This window comes from Centropristis striata, chromosome 18, assembly GCF_030273125.1.
Source record: "Centropristis striata isolate RG_2023a ecotype Rhode Island chromosome 18, C.striata_1.0, whole genome shotgun sequence".
Classification (NCBI taxonomy): Eukaryota; Metazoa; Chordata; class Actinopteri; order Perciformes; family Serranidae; genus Centropristis; species Centropristis striata.
Window position 1 is genome coordinate 10,154,509 of NC_081534.1, and position 19,370 is coordinate 10,173,878.

Consider the following 19,370-nt stretch of genomic DNA (forward strand, 5'->3'; position numbering starts at 1 on the left):
CTGTAATTAGTACTAGACTTGATAAAAACTCATAGAATTGTCATAGTTTACCGGGAGGCCGGTAAACTATGACAAATAGGATTGGCTGTTGGTTTTTCCAGGTCGCGTGTGAAAGACTGAGAACAAGGCTTTCAAATGAGTTGTAGTTTAATTTAGGTTTTGGGGTAATTGGAAGGTTTGACTCATATATCGCTGCAACTCCTCCTCCTCGGCCTGTGCCACGAGGGATATGAGTATTAATATGACTAGGAGGAGTAGATTCATTAAGGCTAACATATTCTTCATCACACAGCCAGGTTTCAGTTAGACAAAATAAGTCAATATTGCAATCTGATATTAACTCATTTACTAATAAAGCTTTAGATGATAAGGATCTGATGTTCAAGAGTCCACATTTAATTATTTTGGGTTTTTGTTTTTTTGCAGTTGAAGTTTCAATTTTTATCTGGTTATTTTGGGTAACTCCTCTTCTGTTAGAACCTGGTTTAAATAACTTAGCTTTGGGAAGACGGGGGACAGACACAGTCTCTATGGGGTTTTGGGTGGGTGACTGCTCTAAGGGAAGCGCAGAGAAGTGTTTTACACTGTGACTCTGCCTCCTGGTCTCAACTCTGACTTGTCACGGGTTTGGACCGCTAATAAACTTGGTCAGGTTGCTAGATATGAGAGCGGCTCCATCCAAAGTGGGATGAACACCATCTCTCCTAATAAGACCAGGTCTCCTCCAGAAAGTTTGCCAATGATTAACGAAGCCCACGTTGTTTGCTGGACACCACCTTGACAACCAGCGCTGGAGCGATGAAATGCGGCTACACATATTATCGCTGGTCAAATTTGGCGGGGGACCAGAAAAAACTACGGAGTCCGACATTGTTTTGGCATATGCACACACCGATTCCACATTCATTTTTGTAACCTCCGATTGACGTAACCGGGTGTCATTACTGCCGACGTGAATAACCACTTTACTGTATTTACGTTTATCCTTAGCCAGCAGTTTCACTTCACCGGGATGCACTTAACTATGGTGCCTGGTTTTGCTAACTTCACGTTCCGAAGAATGGAGTCGCCAATCATCAGAGTTGGTTTCTCAGTAGGTGTGTTACTGAGTGGAGAGAATCTATTGGAGACGTGAAGCGGTTGGTGGTTAACCATCGTGGGCCTCGGCTTCTGACTATTCCCCCTTCGGACATTCACCCAGCCGCCTGGCCACTCAGGAGGTGTCGGGTAACGCTATGTCGGCTCGCACCAGCTAAGGGCGACTGGCTAACTGCTGCAGTTAACTTTACGGAATTGGTTTCCATGGTGCGGAGCCGCACTTCCAGTTCACTAAGCCTCGCCTCCAACCCAGCTAAAGCACTACACTTATTACAAGTACCATTATCATTAAAGGAGGCTAAGCAGTAACTAAACATTTGACACACCGGGCAAGAGAGAGCAGGAGAGTGAGGGGGAGAAGACATGGTTCGCAGCTAGGCTAAGTAGCTAACACAACTGAGTAGTATCAGACAGATAAGATTAGCGATAAAGTCGCTACAAGGAGCAGATAGATACAAGTGCTTAAGTAAAACTACCGTATGTATAAATGAAGCGGACAGGTATCCACTATAATGTGTAACTTTAACCGAATTAACTGTAATTAGCAAGAGCAGCGAACAAGCACAGCACTACGAGCACACACAGAAACACCAACAAGTGAAGAAACAAGTGACACAATACGCTCACCTTAGCACGTCAGCACGTGAACATTTTTATTAGGGCCCGAGCAGGCAAAGACCTGCGAGGTCCCTATTGTATTTCGAATGATTATTTATTTTTTTAATTTTAATTTTAATTTTTATTCTTTGTCCCAAATGATCGCATTTTTCACTGCCTGAACATACCCCAAAACTCATGAAACTTCAAATATAAGTCAGACATGGTGAAAAATGTTATAATCTATTGTCATCCTGAATTTCCACCACTAGGTGGCGCTATAATAAAGTAAAGCGCGTTTAGGCTAATAACTTCCACATACTTTATCGCACATTCAAAAACCTTATATCCACGCGTTCACTGAGTTGTGCTGAATCTCGTGATATAGGCCACTCCCATTTTCGGCTGGAGTTTTTTTTCGCAAATTCACGAAATGTCGCAAACCTACTTTGGCAATTTCATTGTTTTGCACCAAACTTTGCACACAGCATCTATGGACCCTCATGACAAAAAGTTATTAAAAGAATTTTGACTACCCAAAGAATACTCAAGTTATTAAATAACAACTTCTTGCAGGTGGCGCTATTTTCAACACAAAACACAAAGTGTTGCATATCTCCACATTGGCGTGTCTGAATGACATGAAACTCAGGTTACTACTTCCCCATGAGCCCCTGAGGCTCTCTGCAAAATTTTGGGCGATGACCACTAGGTGGCGCTCTTTAAATTGAAGTATTTTATTTCTCCAAATCGGTTGGTCAGATTAACAAAAAACTTGGTATACTTATTGTCAATGCCCTCCTGAGGATAACCCTTGAAGGTTTTATTGATCGGCCCCTCGGTGGTGCTCTGGCGGCAGTTTAATTTAATGAGTGCCACTGTGCCCAGACCTTAAGACTAAAGGCAATGAAATTCATAGGGGTGGTATAGACTGGCCCCTGTAACGCACAAACCCCGACAGCAGCATGCCCCGACACGCGTGGACTGCGAGGGCCCGTTCAGTACTACACGCAGTCCTAGTTTGTAATTATTACTTGATTGTTCAAGCTACCTCAAAGAAGTGCTCAAAGAATGTGTGTTAAATGATTAAATAAAAAAGACACATCCTGGATCTGTTTCTTCGCTCTTCTTCATTTTTTTAACGTATTATAGAAGTATTGGATTGGGACTCGGTATCGGCAGATACTCAAAATCAAATGACTCGGACTCGGACTCTGGGAAAAAAAAACCTGATCAGGACATCCCTACTCTCAATAAATGCTTGAAAAAATGTTGCTTCAACTATAAGAGGTGCTGTTTGTAAATCAGGCTCTACTAAGGCAGGTCTTGGTCAACAACAATGACATCACACTCCAACACATGTGCAATGAGATGGTAGTTCTAGAGGATTCTTCAGGGGCTTCCTTTGTGTACAGACTGGGATGGAGCTTCAATGACGATTACCACTGTAAACCCAAGAGTATACAAGCAGTATTTACAGTGTAGCAAGCATGAGTTAATCCTAATCCTGAGCTGTAATTGATTTGTCAGTGATGAGATGATCACTTGAAGACGTTAGACTGGGACGTTTAATCCCTGTCTGTAAAACTGGTCAACAAGCAGGCAGCTACACTGTAAAACAAAAACCTGTTGTTTTTAAGGTAAAAAACCAGCAGCTATGGTTGCCAGAACTTTACCGTAATAAATACATTTAACATATACATTTAACAGCGAGAAAAAGTATTTTTACAAATAATAAATTACAGTGATGCTTGTATATATATATATATATATATATATATACACATATATATATATATATATATATATATATATATATATATATATATATAAATAATGTTTTTGTTACAAACACAGTGCCAGTGTATTTTTAGAGTGGAGTAATGTATTTTTCAACAAAAAAGTAAAAAAAAAAGAAAAGTGTACAAAAAAAGTATACATTTACAGTGTTTCATCGTTACTGAAACTGAATTAACCCATTTATCACTTTACGGTCTTTTACTGTCATGGTTTAGCAGATTTTCACTGTAAAATCTAAAGACAGATTATGTGACTGGGTCAGATAATTCTCAATTTATATATTTCTAATACATTTACTATTACCCAAGGCTGGGTTGTCACAAAAGCGAGCAATTGCCCCAGGGCCCCAGACCCTCAAGAGGCCCCTAAATGTTTACCTAATACTGTATTAGGAATGTTTTTGGTTTTTTCTTAGTTTAGAAATCTAGTTTTAAAGGTGAATTCCAACAATTTTACATGTCCTGGAATCACTTTGCTTTGGTTTTGGATGTGTCGTCCATATTCAGAGTACATGTTCAACTTTGGGCAATAAAACCAGCATAACAAACCTGACTGGGCTTAAAAACAATTTCTGAACCTAACTATACAAACTGTCAGCCATTGCCGCTGGACGCTGTCTTTATCCATTGGTCCAACCTATTAAGTGGACCTGGTGCAGCATAACATTTCAATGTGAGAATACCCATTGGTTTTAGCCTGGCACCTCCATAGTATTTCGCAAATGCATATTAATTTGTAACCTTTGATCACCAAGGGTCGTTATCAATGACCGCAGACCAAAATGCTCTGAATAAACCCACAATCAATCAGAGTAAAGAAACGTGAGCACCAACAAATTGGAGCAACATGCACTGCAAAAAAGGTGTCTAAAAACAAGATAAAAACACTAAATCTGAGGGAAATGATCTTGCTGCATGGACAGATAATTTCACTTGACAAGATTTCTTAAATTAAGATTGTTAAATCTAGAAATAAGCATGTTGAACACTTAAAATAAGATATTAACTCTTAAAACAAGATAAATTAAAGCTGAAAGCAGCGATGAACTCGCCCGAGCAGAGTGTACTGCAAATTATTTGTTTCTTACCAAGATAAAAAAAAAATTGGATTTAGAAGTCTTAGATAATTTATCTTGTTTTAAGAGTTAATTTATTTTGATAAGCGTTCAACTTTACACGATAAGATTATTTCTAGATTTAATAATCTTAATTTAAAAAATCTTGTCAAGTGAAATTATCTGTCCATGCAGCAAGATCATTTCCCTCAGATTTAGTATTTTTATCTTGGTTTTAGACACTCCTTTTTTGCAGTGTGTAATGTTGCCTTGAATTGACTATTTAAAAAAAAGAGTATAGGATTCAATGTTATAAATAGTGCAAGTACATGCAAGTTGGGGCGTTGCTTGGTCCTTATTCAAGCAGGTAAAACATGGCAGCTGGGTCACAAACTTTCTCAAATTACAGCTAAACAGTACACAAAAATGTGTTGCTGAAAGTATTTAAGGTGAGAAATAAGTAATGGAGTAGCAGAATCTTGATTCATATTTGATCAGAGCTGGCTTTAGTTTGATAGTTTGATCTCTTTTTGTTGACTTGGGGTGGATGTCAGTCATCCTATCAAAGTAGCCTTTTATAAGATACAGTAGTGTTCAGAACCAGATTAATTCAGGTTTTTAGTATATTTTTTATTGCTACATGGCAAACATGGTACCAGTAGCTGCAGTAGATTCTCAGAAAACCAACAAGACCCAGCATTGGTGATATGCACGCTCTTAAGGCTGTGCAATTGGGAAATTAGTTGAAAGGGGTGTGTTAAAAAAAAAAAATAGCAGTGTGGCATTCAATCAGTGAGATCAATTTTGTGAAAAAGCAGCTGTGAATCAGGTGGTCTCTATTTAAGGATGAAGCCAGCACTTGTTGAACATGCATTTCTCTTTGAAAGCCTGAGGAAAATGGGTCATTCAAGACATTGGGCCTCATTCACGAACCGTTCTTAAGAACAAATTTGTTCTTAAGTCCTACTTACGAAGATTTTACGAAGATTGTGGCATTCATGAATTTTTTTCTTATCCAGGATATATCCAGGATTTTCTTAGGTAAGAACAAATCCTAAGAACACTCAGGAGTACTCTCAAGCACATTTCAGTGCTGACATGTTGGCATGGTTGTGTTGTTTTCTTTTGTTAAGTTCAATAAAATACATTACAGTGAAATTTCCGTCATATTTATGTATTTATTTATTCATTTAATTTTTTTTTACATTTTTCATTTTAATTAAATTAAATGTGCCAAGGCTTTAACATGAATCAAGTAAATTGGAAATCATGCCGTCCATTAGTGATACCACCCTATTTATAGGTGGCATTTCTCCATCCATGGCCTACAAAACAATGGCATATATATTGCTGCTGCCAGAGGGCTCTGTCCGTTCTGGTTCTGTTGCAAGTTGGCTCTGCAGGGCTTCATGTGTGATAAAAAAAATAATAAAATAAAATCAAGCCAATGTTGCAACCCCTCAGTCCAATACTAAAGACATATTTTGAGCTTACACACTATGGTAAACTCCTGCCTTACAGGGCACACGTTACATATATATATATATATATATATATATATATAACATGATAACAGTTTGTGTTGTTGCAACCTGCACTAAGGCTGCTAAATTTAATTTTCTTCCTCCAAGTGATCTTCTGCTGCAGAACTTCTAGTTCTGAACTGCTAAAGTTTTTTTTTTTCTTCTTACCTGTGCTCCAACAGATTTACGCTTTGCTTTAGGCATTCTGTTGCTGTTTCCTCTGTGTGGTGTCTACACACGGCCCTGCAGTCCTTTTTATGGGCCCTTTTATGGGTATTAATGGGCGGTTACCTTTGCTAATCCTATGTTAATTAGACTCACCTGGCATGCCCGCTCTATTTACGAGGAGATGGCATTCATCAATTTAAGAACACGGCTGCGAACAATTCAGCGGCTTAAGAACATGTTGATGAATCTGACGAAGGGTCTTCTCAGAAATCTTCTTAAGAAGGACTTAAAAAAAGAATCTAAGAAGATTCTTAAGAAGATATTGGTAAATGAGGCCCATTGTTCAGAAGAACAGCGTACTTTTATTAAAAAGTTGATTGGAGAGGGAAAAACTTATAAAGATGTGCAAACAATTATAGGCTGTTCAGCTAAAATGATCTCCAATGCTTTAAAATGGAGAGCAAAATAAGAGACACGTGGCAGAAAACGGAAGACAACCATCAAAATGGATGGAAGAATAAGCAGAATGGCAAAGGCTCAGCCAATGATCAGCTCCAGGATGATCAAAGACAGTCTGGAGTTACCTGTAAGTGCTGTGACAGTTAGAAGACGTCTGTGTGAAACTAATCTATTTACAAGAATCCCCTGCAAAGTCCCTCTGTTAAAAAAAAAGCATGGGCAAAAGAGGTTACAATCTGCCAAAGAACACATCAACTGGCCTAAAGAGAAATGAAGGAACATTTTGTGGACTGATGAGAGTAAAATTGTTCTTTTTGGGTCCAAGGGCTGCAGACAGTTTGTGAGACGAGCGCCAAACTCTGAATTCAAGCCACAGTACACAGTGAAGACAGTGAAGCATGGTGGTGCAAGCATCATGATATGGGCTTGTTTCTCCTACTATGGTGTTGGGTCTATTTATCACATACCAGGGATCATGGATCAGTTTGCATATGTCAAAATACTTGAAGAGGTCATTGTGCTGCCCCTTTAACAGTGTCAGGAGTTTGTTCACATGTTGCACTGTTTTGTTCCTGCAGGCTTACAGGAGTTCATTTTCACTCAAACTTCATTTTTCTTGCTGTACTTAGAAGGGACATAAGTCTATAAGTATTGTTGATGTGGAACTTACTTGTTATGGTGTCCCGTTATTATAATTTGTCCGATGCTAATGCGCTAGCCGGTCAATTGGATTTTCCATTTTATGTTAGCATTGAGCTAAGCGCTAACTTGGTGTATATTTATGAATGTATGACAAACAGACAAAACGAAGTCTGACATACCTTTTTTATTTGTGTATTGCAGTTTTACAGCTCTTCTCAAGTAAAGCATCAAAAACCTGAAGACTCTGTGGTGTTTTATTGAGGAACTGTTTATCTATCTGCCAAGTTAGAAGTCGGCCATTCTTGCAAGGGCAGAATAGTCATGTTGCCTTATGCTGAAGAGGACATGCCCTTGAAATGGGTGTTTCAACAAGACAATGACCCCAAACACCCTAGTAAACCAGTAGTGGCCAGCCCAATCCCCGGACCTTAATCCAATTGAGAACTTGTGGGGTGACATCAAAAATGCTGTTTCTGAAGCAAAACCAAGAAATGTAAATTAATTGTTGAATGTTGTTAAATAATCTTGGAGTGGCTGAAAGGTGCCACAAGTTGGTTGACTCCGTGCCACACAGATGTGAAGCAGTTATAAAAAAACTGTGGTCATACAACTAAATATTAGTTTAGTGATTCACAGGATTGCTAAATCCTAGAAACAAAGAAGTTTGTACAAAAGAGTTTTGAGTTTGTAAAGTTAACGGCAGACACTGCTATTTTTTTGAACACACCCCTTTCAACTAATTGCCCAATTGCATAGCCTTAAGAGCTGCATATCAGGAATGCTGGACCTACTGGTACCTTGTTTGCCATGTAGCAATAAAAAATATACTAAAAACCTGGATTAATCTGGTTAGTCATATTGGACTGCTATTACTTTGAACACTACTGTAAATGGTTGGAAATGGCCAACTCAGGACTTGGTCGGCTGGCAATATGTCTGCATTGGAGAATGACCGAAATAAATAAAACATGAGCTTGGCATATTCCAGGTAGGCTCCTGAGACTCTGGAAAAAAGATGCTTGCTGTGAAAGTATTTATATCTTAAACACAACCCGTTCTCATTCCCAAAGCGTAATATACCGACGATTTGTCACACCCCTAGACGTATCATACTGGCGCAAAGGGTACCCTTCCACGTTTGTGTGAAACGCTCTGGGTTCTCAATTGATTCCAATATAAACCCGCTCGCGGCGCTGAGAAGCGCTGAGAGCAGAGGCTTACAGCCGTCTATTCACTTCAATAATATCCCGACCACGGCCCTCCATTACGCTGCCAGCGACAATCTGAATGGAGAACCGAGGACCCTGTGCACGGAAGTATTTTTCTCCCTATTTTAAGGATTTCTTTTAATGACATCGTCAACATTTCTCAACACAAACACATAAAAGTCTCACTGATAATTCAACAATAAAATAGCTTCATGTTGTGGCTCTCAGTATCATTTTTTTCTCCTTCGATTCTGAGAAATAAACTTTTATTCTTTTTAAACTTTTATAACTATTTATTTTAGGCTATCGCATACTGTTTGAAAATATATGACATTCATATCCATAGTTCATGAAAATCCACAACACGGGATAGTTTTTATAGCCCAGCAGCAGGACCACAGTGAGGTGTTTTACATTAAGTTAATGCTAACATGTAAATGTGAAGATGGTGAACTTGTTCCTTGCCCCCTCGCTAGCTAAGTGCTGCTGAAGATGCTGCCACTAGTGGCTCGTGGAGTCAGGCACAAATGTATTGGTTTCAAAATGAAAAAATACAATACTACAGTACTGCTATGCTTTTTGAACAGTAAAGACTCAAGGTCATCTCTGCCACAAGATGTTGGCCATCAGCTGTCAAACTACTGTCGTCAAGTGCAACAGTTCACAGCATTTTCATTTTGTGAAAGCCTCGCCTGGACTAGAGCTGGGGGGCTTCTCAGACTTAGAAAACAGCTAGAAATTGAAACTGTCAATAGTTTTTATTAACCTGAAATTCAACAACAATTTACAGTGCTGCTGCCTTACAAAAAGCCCTCGTTTAATGCTGCGCTGGACATCATTCAATTATAATGTCCAGTCAGAGCAGACACAGAGGCTGCTATAGTAATGCATTTACCTGCTCAATTCATTTAGTGACACAAAAGATGGAGCGTTATTTGAATGATAGCCCAATTAAAATATACTTGATTAACAGAAGTGGTAATGGTCTGGGTACTAAAGTAAAATCCGTTATTCATTTGTAAACCATAAATAAAAAACAAAAAAAACAAAAACGACTTGTTTTCTCAATATTCGTTTCCAAAACCAAAATGAAAAAAACGGATAACGACTCATTTTTTCACTTTCCGATTTTGTGGCCAAATGAAAAATGGAAAAAATTGATAACGAGCGTCCAATCCCATTAATCCATTTTCATTTGACGCAAGTTGCGTGACCTGGCAGTGACCTGTCCTGCCTGGGACGCTATCAGAGGGCCAAAACTAAAGAAGAAGAAGTAATTATTGTATGTGTGGCCCAAGCAGCAACTCTGAGGGGAGTGAATTTCTTTATATCTCACTTGTTAAAGTTTTGAAATTCTGCATAATGAAGCGGGTCCCCACAGCTGACAGAGCTGTCCGTCGCTAGCCGCTAGATGCCAATAGCTGCTAGCACCACAACCGGGTCAAGCAGCATCAAATGAAAATGGATAAATGGGATTGGACGCTCGTCATCCGTTTTTTCTTTTTTGATTTTTGGGTTACAAATTAATAACGGATTATACTTTAGTACCCAGACCGGCAATGACTGGGGTTTTAGAGTGTGTTTGTGTGTATTTCTTTGGAATAATCACAAACCACTGTAATAGGCCGGGGTATGACAGTATGGCTGCTCATGTGAAATCACCCTGCCCTGCCTGCACTCAGCATTAAGCACAACACAAGGTGGGTTTTCCCCATTCATGAAGCCAACACTGACTCATCCCTGCGAGTGCTTTTTGGTCATTTGGCCACCAGTAGGAATATTTTACAACTCTCATCATGTTGCTTGTTGCCTCCACGGTTCCTAAAATAACCCCCCCCCCGCCCCTTCCGTCACCCGCCCCTCCAGTCCCCCCCCCTGCCACATGGTTACAGTTAAGTACATAAATCAGGCGCCACCGCTGCTGTGAGAGCTGTAGATGCAGACAGGAGGCACACATGCACTTCGCAACGCCGCTGCTTGTCGCTGCCACTGCAGCCGGTGCAGCGAAGGAGACTCATTTTCCATCACACGGAGGCGGAATGGAGATCAGACAACACGGACTCGTCTCGATCGGCTGATGCACGATGGTTTTCTGACTGTCTGCCTGTCTGTGTGTGTCCGTCTGTCGCTCCTCGAATTACTGCAGTGCTGTTTTTCCAGGTGTTGTAGCGTGTGTGTGTGTGTGTGTGTGTATGTATGTGTGTGTGTGTGTGTGTGTGTGTGTGTGTGTGTGTGTGCGTGCGTGCGTGTGTGTGTGTGTGTGTGTGTGTGTGTGTATGTGTGTGCGTGTGTGAACGTGTGTGCATGGTGGTGTAACCTGGTGTAATTCTCTTACGACTTGGACTAAGCCGGGGATCGGAGTCTGATGTCACATGTGCTTCATCGGAGGAGACGGGGCATCTGCAAGCTGGATTTTGTGGAGGATGCTGCGGCAAGTGATCCACAGAGGGCTCAAGGCTTCGTTCTACTGGCTGGGCTTATTCGTTAGCAGGCACCCCGTTTTCTTCCTCACTGTCCCCGCGGTCCTCACCATCATTTTCGGATCTACCGTGCTGAGCCGATTCAAGCCGGAGACGGACCTGGAGGTGCTGGTGGCTCCTACTCACAGCCTGGCCAAGATCGAGCGGAGTCTCGCCAACAGCCTGTTTCCCATCGACCAGTCCAAGCACAAGCTGTACTCGGATTTGCACACCCCGGGCAGATATGGCAGGTTGATCCTGCTCGCCAAGTCCGGGGGGAACATCCTGGAGCTGGCCGACCAGGTCCTGCAGGTCCACAAGCAGGTGTTGGATTTGCGCGTCAATTACAAGGGATTCAATTACACGTTCGCGCACCTCTGCGTGTTGAGCCACAGGGACAAGCGCTGCCTCTTGGATGATATCATCACCATCTTCGAAGATATCAGGCAGGCTGTGCTTTCCAACAGCACTTTCCATAAGGTGGCCGTGAGCTATCCAAACACAACATTAAAGGTGAGCTTTGATTGCATACTGCAGCTGCTCTTATATGAATGTCATCCAGGCCTGTGCGCACAACAGCCCCCCACATCTCTCTCTCTGAGTCGTGGTGACAGTGCAGCAGCAGTCAGCATGTGAATAGAGGTAGCAGGCTGGCCCTCGGAGCTTGCCATAATTTCTGAATGAACGCAGTGGGCTTGTATTCGCTTAGGCTGTGCTGTGGGGCTACAGATTGCTCCATTTATCAAGCCTCTCCATAACACAGACAGCCGGCTTTACAGTTTTCTCCCTTCCCTGTTGGTGCAGGTTCATTGATTGGATGCATGTAGCCCATTATTGCCTGCTCTCTGTTTTAGACACACACACACACACACACACACACACACACACACACACACACACACACACAAAGGGATACCCTGTCTTTTTTGATGCAGTGTCTCCCTCTTGCCTACTCCTGCCTGCACATGCAGCATGACATGTCTACAGTACACTGTATAAAAAAACCCTGTTTTTTACGGTAAAAAAAAACAGCAGCTGTGGTTGCCAGAACTTTACCGTAATAAATACGGTCCAACTTTTTCTAATATTATGGTAAAAAGATATTAGCACTGTTGATTTCACGTTTGAGCTTGCCATTTTATCATTTACCGTAAAAAAAATTAAAAACGTTTTTCCATCAAAAGAAGTGCTGTTAGGGCATAAATTAAAGATTTTACCATTAAATATTACAGTATATTTCTGTTAGAGATATGGTGTTTAGTACATTTAACAATGAGTATTGTATAGTAACAATTACAGTATGTTTTTGCTACAAACACGGTGCCAGTGTATTTTATAGAGGAGTAATGTATGAAAAACCCCAGTAAAAAACAGTTTTAGCTGATATATACATTTACGGTGTTTCATTGTGACTGAAACTGAAATAACACATTTACCATTTTACAGTCTTTTACTGTCATGGTTTTGCAGTTTTTCACTGTAAAATCTACAGACATTTTTTACAGTGTAGAATAATAGACTCCCTGGCTTGCCTGGATTCTTTCTCCCAGTTTGCTCAGTGAGATCCGGCTGCATACATGCAGCTGCATCAATCAGGCTTTCAGCAGCGTTAACCCACAACAAAATGTAGCAAAATGCTGCATGTAGCCATACAGGTACACAGTCAGTTGGGCCACAAGTGCAGATGTGCTCTGCAGATGAAGCCTGGTGCTATTTGTCTGATCAGGTGTGAGGCTTTTACATGGAAAATGTGTTCATCACATGCATGAAGTGCAATGTACGGTTATGAGTTTATTTTGAATTAGCTTTGTGTGTGTTTCTTTGTGATGTGTTGTAATGTGTTGCTTTGAGGCGCGTTCATAACGCTCTACAGATTTATTAATAAATGGACACACATTATAACAACCAGCTTATGAACCTAGATTGTGAGGTGCATCCCACTGTATGCTGATTTTTTCCCTATCTGCTGCACACATACTGTAGGCCCAAACTGACACAAGCACATATTTAATGCATCACAAGCCTGGTCTCCAGCATGGAGGGTTGTAACTTCCATTAAGATTTGCGACAGCAGTGTGAACAGCAGCAGTGGTCTCAACAGTCTCAGTGGAGTAGTGAGGCTATTCATTGTCCTGTTGCAGACGCTTTGCCTCTTAATATTCAGGTGAAGGGATGCAAAGGGAAATGTCAAATATGGGTTGTGAATTTTGCAGCTTTTTGTCTAAATAAGACTATGTATTTCATATGTAAGCACTAGCTAAGCAGTCAACAGTGATGGAAATGCAAATATGATATCTTCATAATATTGCTGTCCACTAAATCAATCAATCAATTAATCAGTTGATTTGATTGTCACTGATTAAATCATACAGGGTACAATTCCAGTGAAAATGTATCTTAAAATGTGGGGATTTAGAATTTTTCAGATAAACTCTAATTTAGTGTTCCTTAATGAACTCTGATTGATCCAAACTCTGTTCAGAAAATAAGCATTTTAAAGTTGTTTGCCTATGGTGTTGCAGACAGACCTGACAAAGCTTGAATTCAGACTTTTTACACAGCAGTGCCATGTTGTACTTATTTCAGCATACTTTTGATTGCCATTAAATCACAACAAGTTTGCTTTAGTTTTGGTTCACACCGCTGCATTCCTCTGTATACTGGCAGTCATCATGACACAGTTTCCAGAGAAGGCGATGAAATCTACCCAGCTGTGTGCACCTCTGGACGACATCATTTATTTTATTATTTGGTTTTTCGACTTGTCTGGAACTTCCACAAAGGGTACAAAGTACGGCTGCACAATTAATCAAATTTTAATCGTAATCACGATTTGGGCCGCCACGATTGAATTAACCTGATCGTCGCGATATTTCAATTTTAAAATGAGGGCTCTCCTGCATATCTAATCAATCACTTTCTACACCAGTAGTCCACCAACCACCAGGGGACAGGGCCGTTTTTCTCCTCTGAAAAAAGCCTGGTTGCTGATTGGATAGAACGCTAAGCAGGATGTGACGTAGTACTCGATGCCACAACAACACACACCATTTGTAAAAGCCGGTGAAGCAGTGTTGCCAACTTACCAACTTTGTTGCTATATTAAGCGACTTTTCAGACCCCCTTAGTGACTAATTTTCAAAAAAGCGACTAGCAACAAATCCAGCAACTTTTTCTAGTGTTATTGGAGACTCCTTATTACTCTTCTTAACGAGGCGAAGCACCACAGTCCTCCTGCAGCAGTGTCTCCCAGCTGTAGAGCCAGAGGGGATGTTTACCCCTTAGCGTCCAGTCTGCAAATTGCTAACAGGCTAACAGTTAGCTCTGTAGCAGTACAGTGTGTATGTGCTGCTGCTGCTACAGGAGGTGTTCATTTAGCGATCTCTGTTTGTTTGCAGCAAGCACCAGACACTCTGTGCACACACTAAAAACTGTTCCTATTGTTTGTTTAAAAGTAGTACAATAAAAATACAGATGTTTTCCCTAACATGATGAGAATCGTGATTACAATATTGATCAAAATAATCGTGATTATCATTTTGACCATAATCGTGCAGCCCTAGTACAAAGTGGCATTAGTGGTGAAGGAAAGTAATGGTGTTGTTGTTTACACTGGCATGTCTGACATGACTTACATGGATGAACACAAATGTGAATCTTCAGTCAAACTCGCAGGGTGCTTAAGTGAAAAGCAAGGAGTACTGCCATGCACTCATGCTCCATATCAATTTCTATTCCAATTTGAAAATCGATCAAATGCAGCTTTCAATTTCAATTATCGAAATCAAAAGCATGATTGGTAAAAAAGAAAATTTGACCTGGTGGTGCATTCCAAAAAAAATGGCAGTCACACTCAAAAAAATAATAATACTGCATATTACTTAATTCAATCAGTGCAACATTATTACACTTAAAAATATTGAGTTGATTTGAAAGCTCTCAAATCAGTTAAACAAAACATGAGTAATAAGTAAATTTAAGTATTATTTTCAAGTACGTCTGAATGAATTGACTTGGCTCAATTACTACATAAATTGTGTAAATGTAACTGAAATATTATGTTAACCATATGGAAAACTGAGTAGAAATCACTAAACAAACTGAGCAAATTTGCTTATGATTTACTTAAAAAAATGTGTTGTACTGACTAATTTTACACTTACTGTACACTTATAATTACACATATTTAAACCATGTAATAGGGTTGTCACGATACTACAATTTTCAACTCGATACCGATACTCAGGAAAATATTCGATACTCCATACCATTTTTCGATACCACAAGGATAAAAAAGACCCCAAAATTTAACAGAAATATTTTTATTAACAAGAAAAATGCAACATGTTAAAATGAACATAACCACAGGTTAAATATTTATAATAAAAAACAGTTGTGCAAAAATAAACTGCAACTATGATAACAAGCTTCAGGTCTGAGGTAGTGCAAAAAAAATAAATAAATACAATAAACAATAACAATTAGAACAATATTTTCGGCTGTGTGTATTGCTGTTTGGTTGCAGGTCGACTTTTCTCTGCTTCATTCTGGGACTTCAAGAGAGAAAATAAAACTTTCCAGTCGCCAACATTTATGTAAACTTATTAACTCTATGCTTATGTAAACTGACACTGTGTCAATTAACGTAATATGGGCATACTACATGCCTGATTTATTTATTTATTTACGTTGTTTATAATCATTAACGTGACGTCAGCCTTTAATTGCTAGCTGCTGCTAATGGTATAATAATAATATAATAATAATAATACTAATAATAATAATAACACAGGCAACATTAATGGAGGCCGCCGGCCACGATAACATCAGTAATACGCTTGAAACGAAAGACACTAACCTTTTGAAATTCACTGTTAAGGCCAGAACCACAGGTTAAATATTTATAATAAAAAACAGTTTTAGTGCAAAAAGAAACTGCAACTATGATAACAAGCTTCAGATACTCAATACTTTTGAAAATGAGGATTGTATTGGCTTATAAATAACTGGCATTTTAGAGGTTTTCACAGCAGACAGAAAAACAGGTGTAATTAATAACATTAATGATGGCTCGGTTCCATTAAGTGTCCCAGTGAGCCAGCACAAACAATGCCTGTACCTCCCCGAAGTGGAATGCAGCCATAATTAATGTAATCAATTATGCAAGTGCTTTTCTTCTATGACTTGTATAAATGGTGGTCATGAAAAGGTATATTACTGTACTGTGTCATGACACACAGGAATAGAAATGATTGCTTTTATTATAAATGGAAAATATACATTTCCATTTTTAGTGCTGGAGAACCACAACCACAATTATAATTAGTCACTTCACTATCTCATCACAGGAATAATAAAGAGCCACTTATGAGAGTCACATAGTTCACTATACTTGGTGTGAAATACATTCATGCTATAGACATATATGCAGCAATATCTCTTTTTTTATTAGCTGTTTTTGTGCCATTTGGCGTTCTGATTTATAAAGGATTAGTTCACCTCAAAGATACATTTTCTCATGAACAGTATAGGGATTGACCTTTATATATATATTTTAGGGCTGATTCCGATACTGATTATTAGTAATCTAGGACATTGATAACCAAGATTTGGAACCAATACATGTACATTTGCGAATAACACAGGCTTTAACAAAACATTTTGCTTAAATGCTTCGAAACTCATATTTCATTAAATGCTTCAAATCATTTTTTTTTTACATTTCCTTTCAAACATTTAACATTATCGTAAAGAAAATAAAAGAGCCATTGCTTTTCCCATGCAGAAAACCTTCTTTGCATGTACTGTCGGCTTCCCTCCCAAAAACTTTCTTTGATCGTGAAGCTGATTGTTACTGTATACACTGTTGAACTTCTAGTTTACGTAAATATCTAATCAGCAAATCACATGACAGCAACTCAATGAATTAAAATATGTAGACATTGTGAAGACGAGCTGCTGAAGTTCAAAGCAGCATCCCCTCTCTTTTTCTTTCGGAGATATTCAGCATTTTCGTCCCCCTGATGCTTCACCATTTTTCCATTAGCTCTGTGTTTCTGTTGTTAGGCGAGGTTACCGCTAGGTGAGGTTACCTGTGTATACTGCAGGAGGGATGTTACCCATGTCCTTATTCTCGTGATATAGCCTTTATTTTTAAACTTTTCTATAGTGATTTTTCTATTTAAATAAATGAATAAACGTTTAATGTAGCCCTTATTTAGTTGTTTTTGCCCCACTAATGAATTAAATGCTGGCTCATCTATATTTAACACATTAGATTTATTACATCCCTTAAAAGAAGGCTTCGCGACCCCCCCAAAATGAAGTAGTCGATACCAATACCATACATACCATTCGTCAACTTAGTCAAGATTTCTTTTGTTGATTTTTAATGCCGAATGACCTATTCTCAAGAAACAGATCATCTAAAGTGGTGCAGATCTTTTGATTATCATCGATTAGTTGACAAAATCGTACAAATGTAAGTTGACCAAGAATTTATTTAATTGAGGACAGCTCCTAAATAAATATTATTTAATTCATTCTTATAGAGAATTCATAGAATCTCAGTTACATCCATAACTCTCATTCTATTTAATTCTTCCTGACTGCCAGAGTTCATTGTCGTCCAGGAATTTACACTGGCTCAGGAAGAAATAGAACCTTAGTTACATCTGTAACTTTATTTCATTCTTCCTGAGTTCATTGTCATCCACATTATTTTTACCGTCTTCAGCGGTCAGGAAGAATGAATAGAACCTTCCTTACATCTGTATCTCTTGTCTTGCTGTCAATTTCCCCCCCTCTCCTTTGATCTCTGTGTCACCTTGAACAGGGTTTTCCACACATGCACAAGCGCGCGCGCACACACACACACACACACACACACACGATGAAGGTGAAACAATTGAAAAGGAAAAGTGCAGTCCACTAATTTGTTGCAGACTTTAGTCTTGATCTGATCTGATTACTTGTGATGTGTAACCAATCAGGTAGTTCTGTGGGCGGGGCATTAAGCGAGGCTACAGAGTGGTGACTAAAGACAGAAAGGGGCAGCTACATCAGTACCCCGGAAATGTTCATGTGGAGGTCTTTGATTTATCCAGTGTAATAGGAACATTGCACTATTAAACTTTTCAGTGTAAATTTACAGTACTGTAATAATAATAACAATACATTTTATTTGTAATGCACTTTACATTAGAGGAAATCTCACAGTGCAGGTTAAAAGCATAACAGTCTAATTATAAAAAGAATAAAAAAGGAAAAAACAGCTAAAAACAGAAGAAAAAGTATACATACATACATACATACATAATCTAAAAACCATCTAGATGGGAGGAACCAAAGTTTTTCAGCAAGTTTACAACAAGCACCGGACACTCTGTGCACACACTAAAACCTGTTCCTATTGTTTGTTTAAAAGTAGTGCAATAAAAATACAGTTGTTTTCCTTAACATGATGAATAATCGTGATTAATAATCGTGATTACAATATTGATCAAAATGAGCTTGATTATCATTTTGGCCACAATCGTGCAGCCCTAACTCAGATATATTTGCATCATGATTAACTCCTGTCCTGCAAGGATTCCAGTTTCTCTGTTCCTGAAGGTTGATGTGACCTCCTTCCTCTCCAGCTCTCCTCGCTCTATATCAGGCATTGTGCACTCTCCATGTTCCTGAATCCTTCTTCTCTCCGTCTGCCTGTTTGACGAGCTGTCTGGGCTAATTCATTTGCCTGACTTCTTATGCCTCATCCTCCTCTTTGATGTCACAACTGAGGTTTATTTTAGTGCTTGTTATACAGACATAGTCTTCATAAAAGTCCTCCTTTTTGCTGAGCTGAACTTTAGCTCTTATCCCAGGAGAAAATGCCTAAAATATATATTCTTTTTTTTGCTCTGTCTGCTGTATTTTTAGCTGTGTAATCATTTTAAACTGTCAGGTGTGACAAAAGTAAAAATACATTAAAGAATATGATTATAAAAAGAGACAGAAAATGGGGCCTCAGGAACAAACAAGATATGACAATTACATCATATTAAGAAGAACTATATCCAATATAGAAATGGGTATCAATGTCAAAGTATAAAAAATCCTGCCAGCTTTTGTAACGTGGTTTTACCGTGCACCGGCAACCACATCACTCTGCTAATGTCTGATGGTTAATTAGAGCTTGCTGATTGCTAGGTGAAGTGCCAAAGTTGTTATAGCGACAGATTGGACATATGGCAATGCTGGTATGTGATTATTTGCTGAAAGCAACTGGGGCCCAAATTTTTGAGTTTTAGCTTCAGTCAGGGCACAGTAGGGGTGGGCGATATGGCCCTAAAAGATTATCACGATACTTCAGTATCAG

General features: G+C 39.2%; 1 protein-coding gene across 1 annotated transcript in view; it reads left to right on the forward strand.

The window, feature by feature from the left end:
* Positions 1–10,852: 10,852 nt before the first annotated feature.
* The window catches only part of ptchd4 (patched domain containing 4), a 96,094-nt gene continuing 87,576 nt past the window's right edge, over positions 10,853–19,370 (forward strand). Inside the window, exon 1 of the mRNA XM_059357186.1 lies at positions 10,853–11,521. Coding sequence (XP_059213169.1) covers positions 10,922–11,521 — 600 coding nt within the window. The 5' untranslated portion in view covers positions 10,853–10,921. The remainder of the gene's footprint in view (positions 11,522–19,370) is intronic.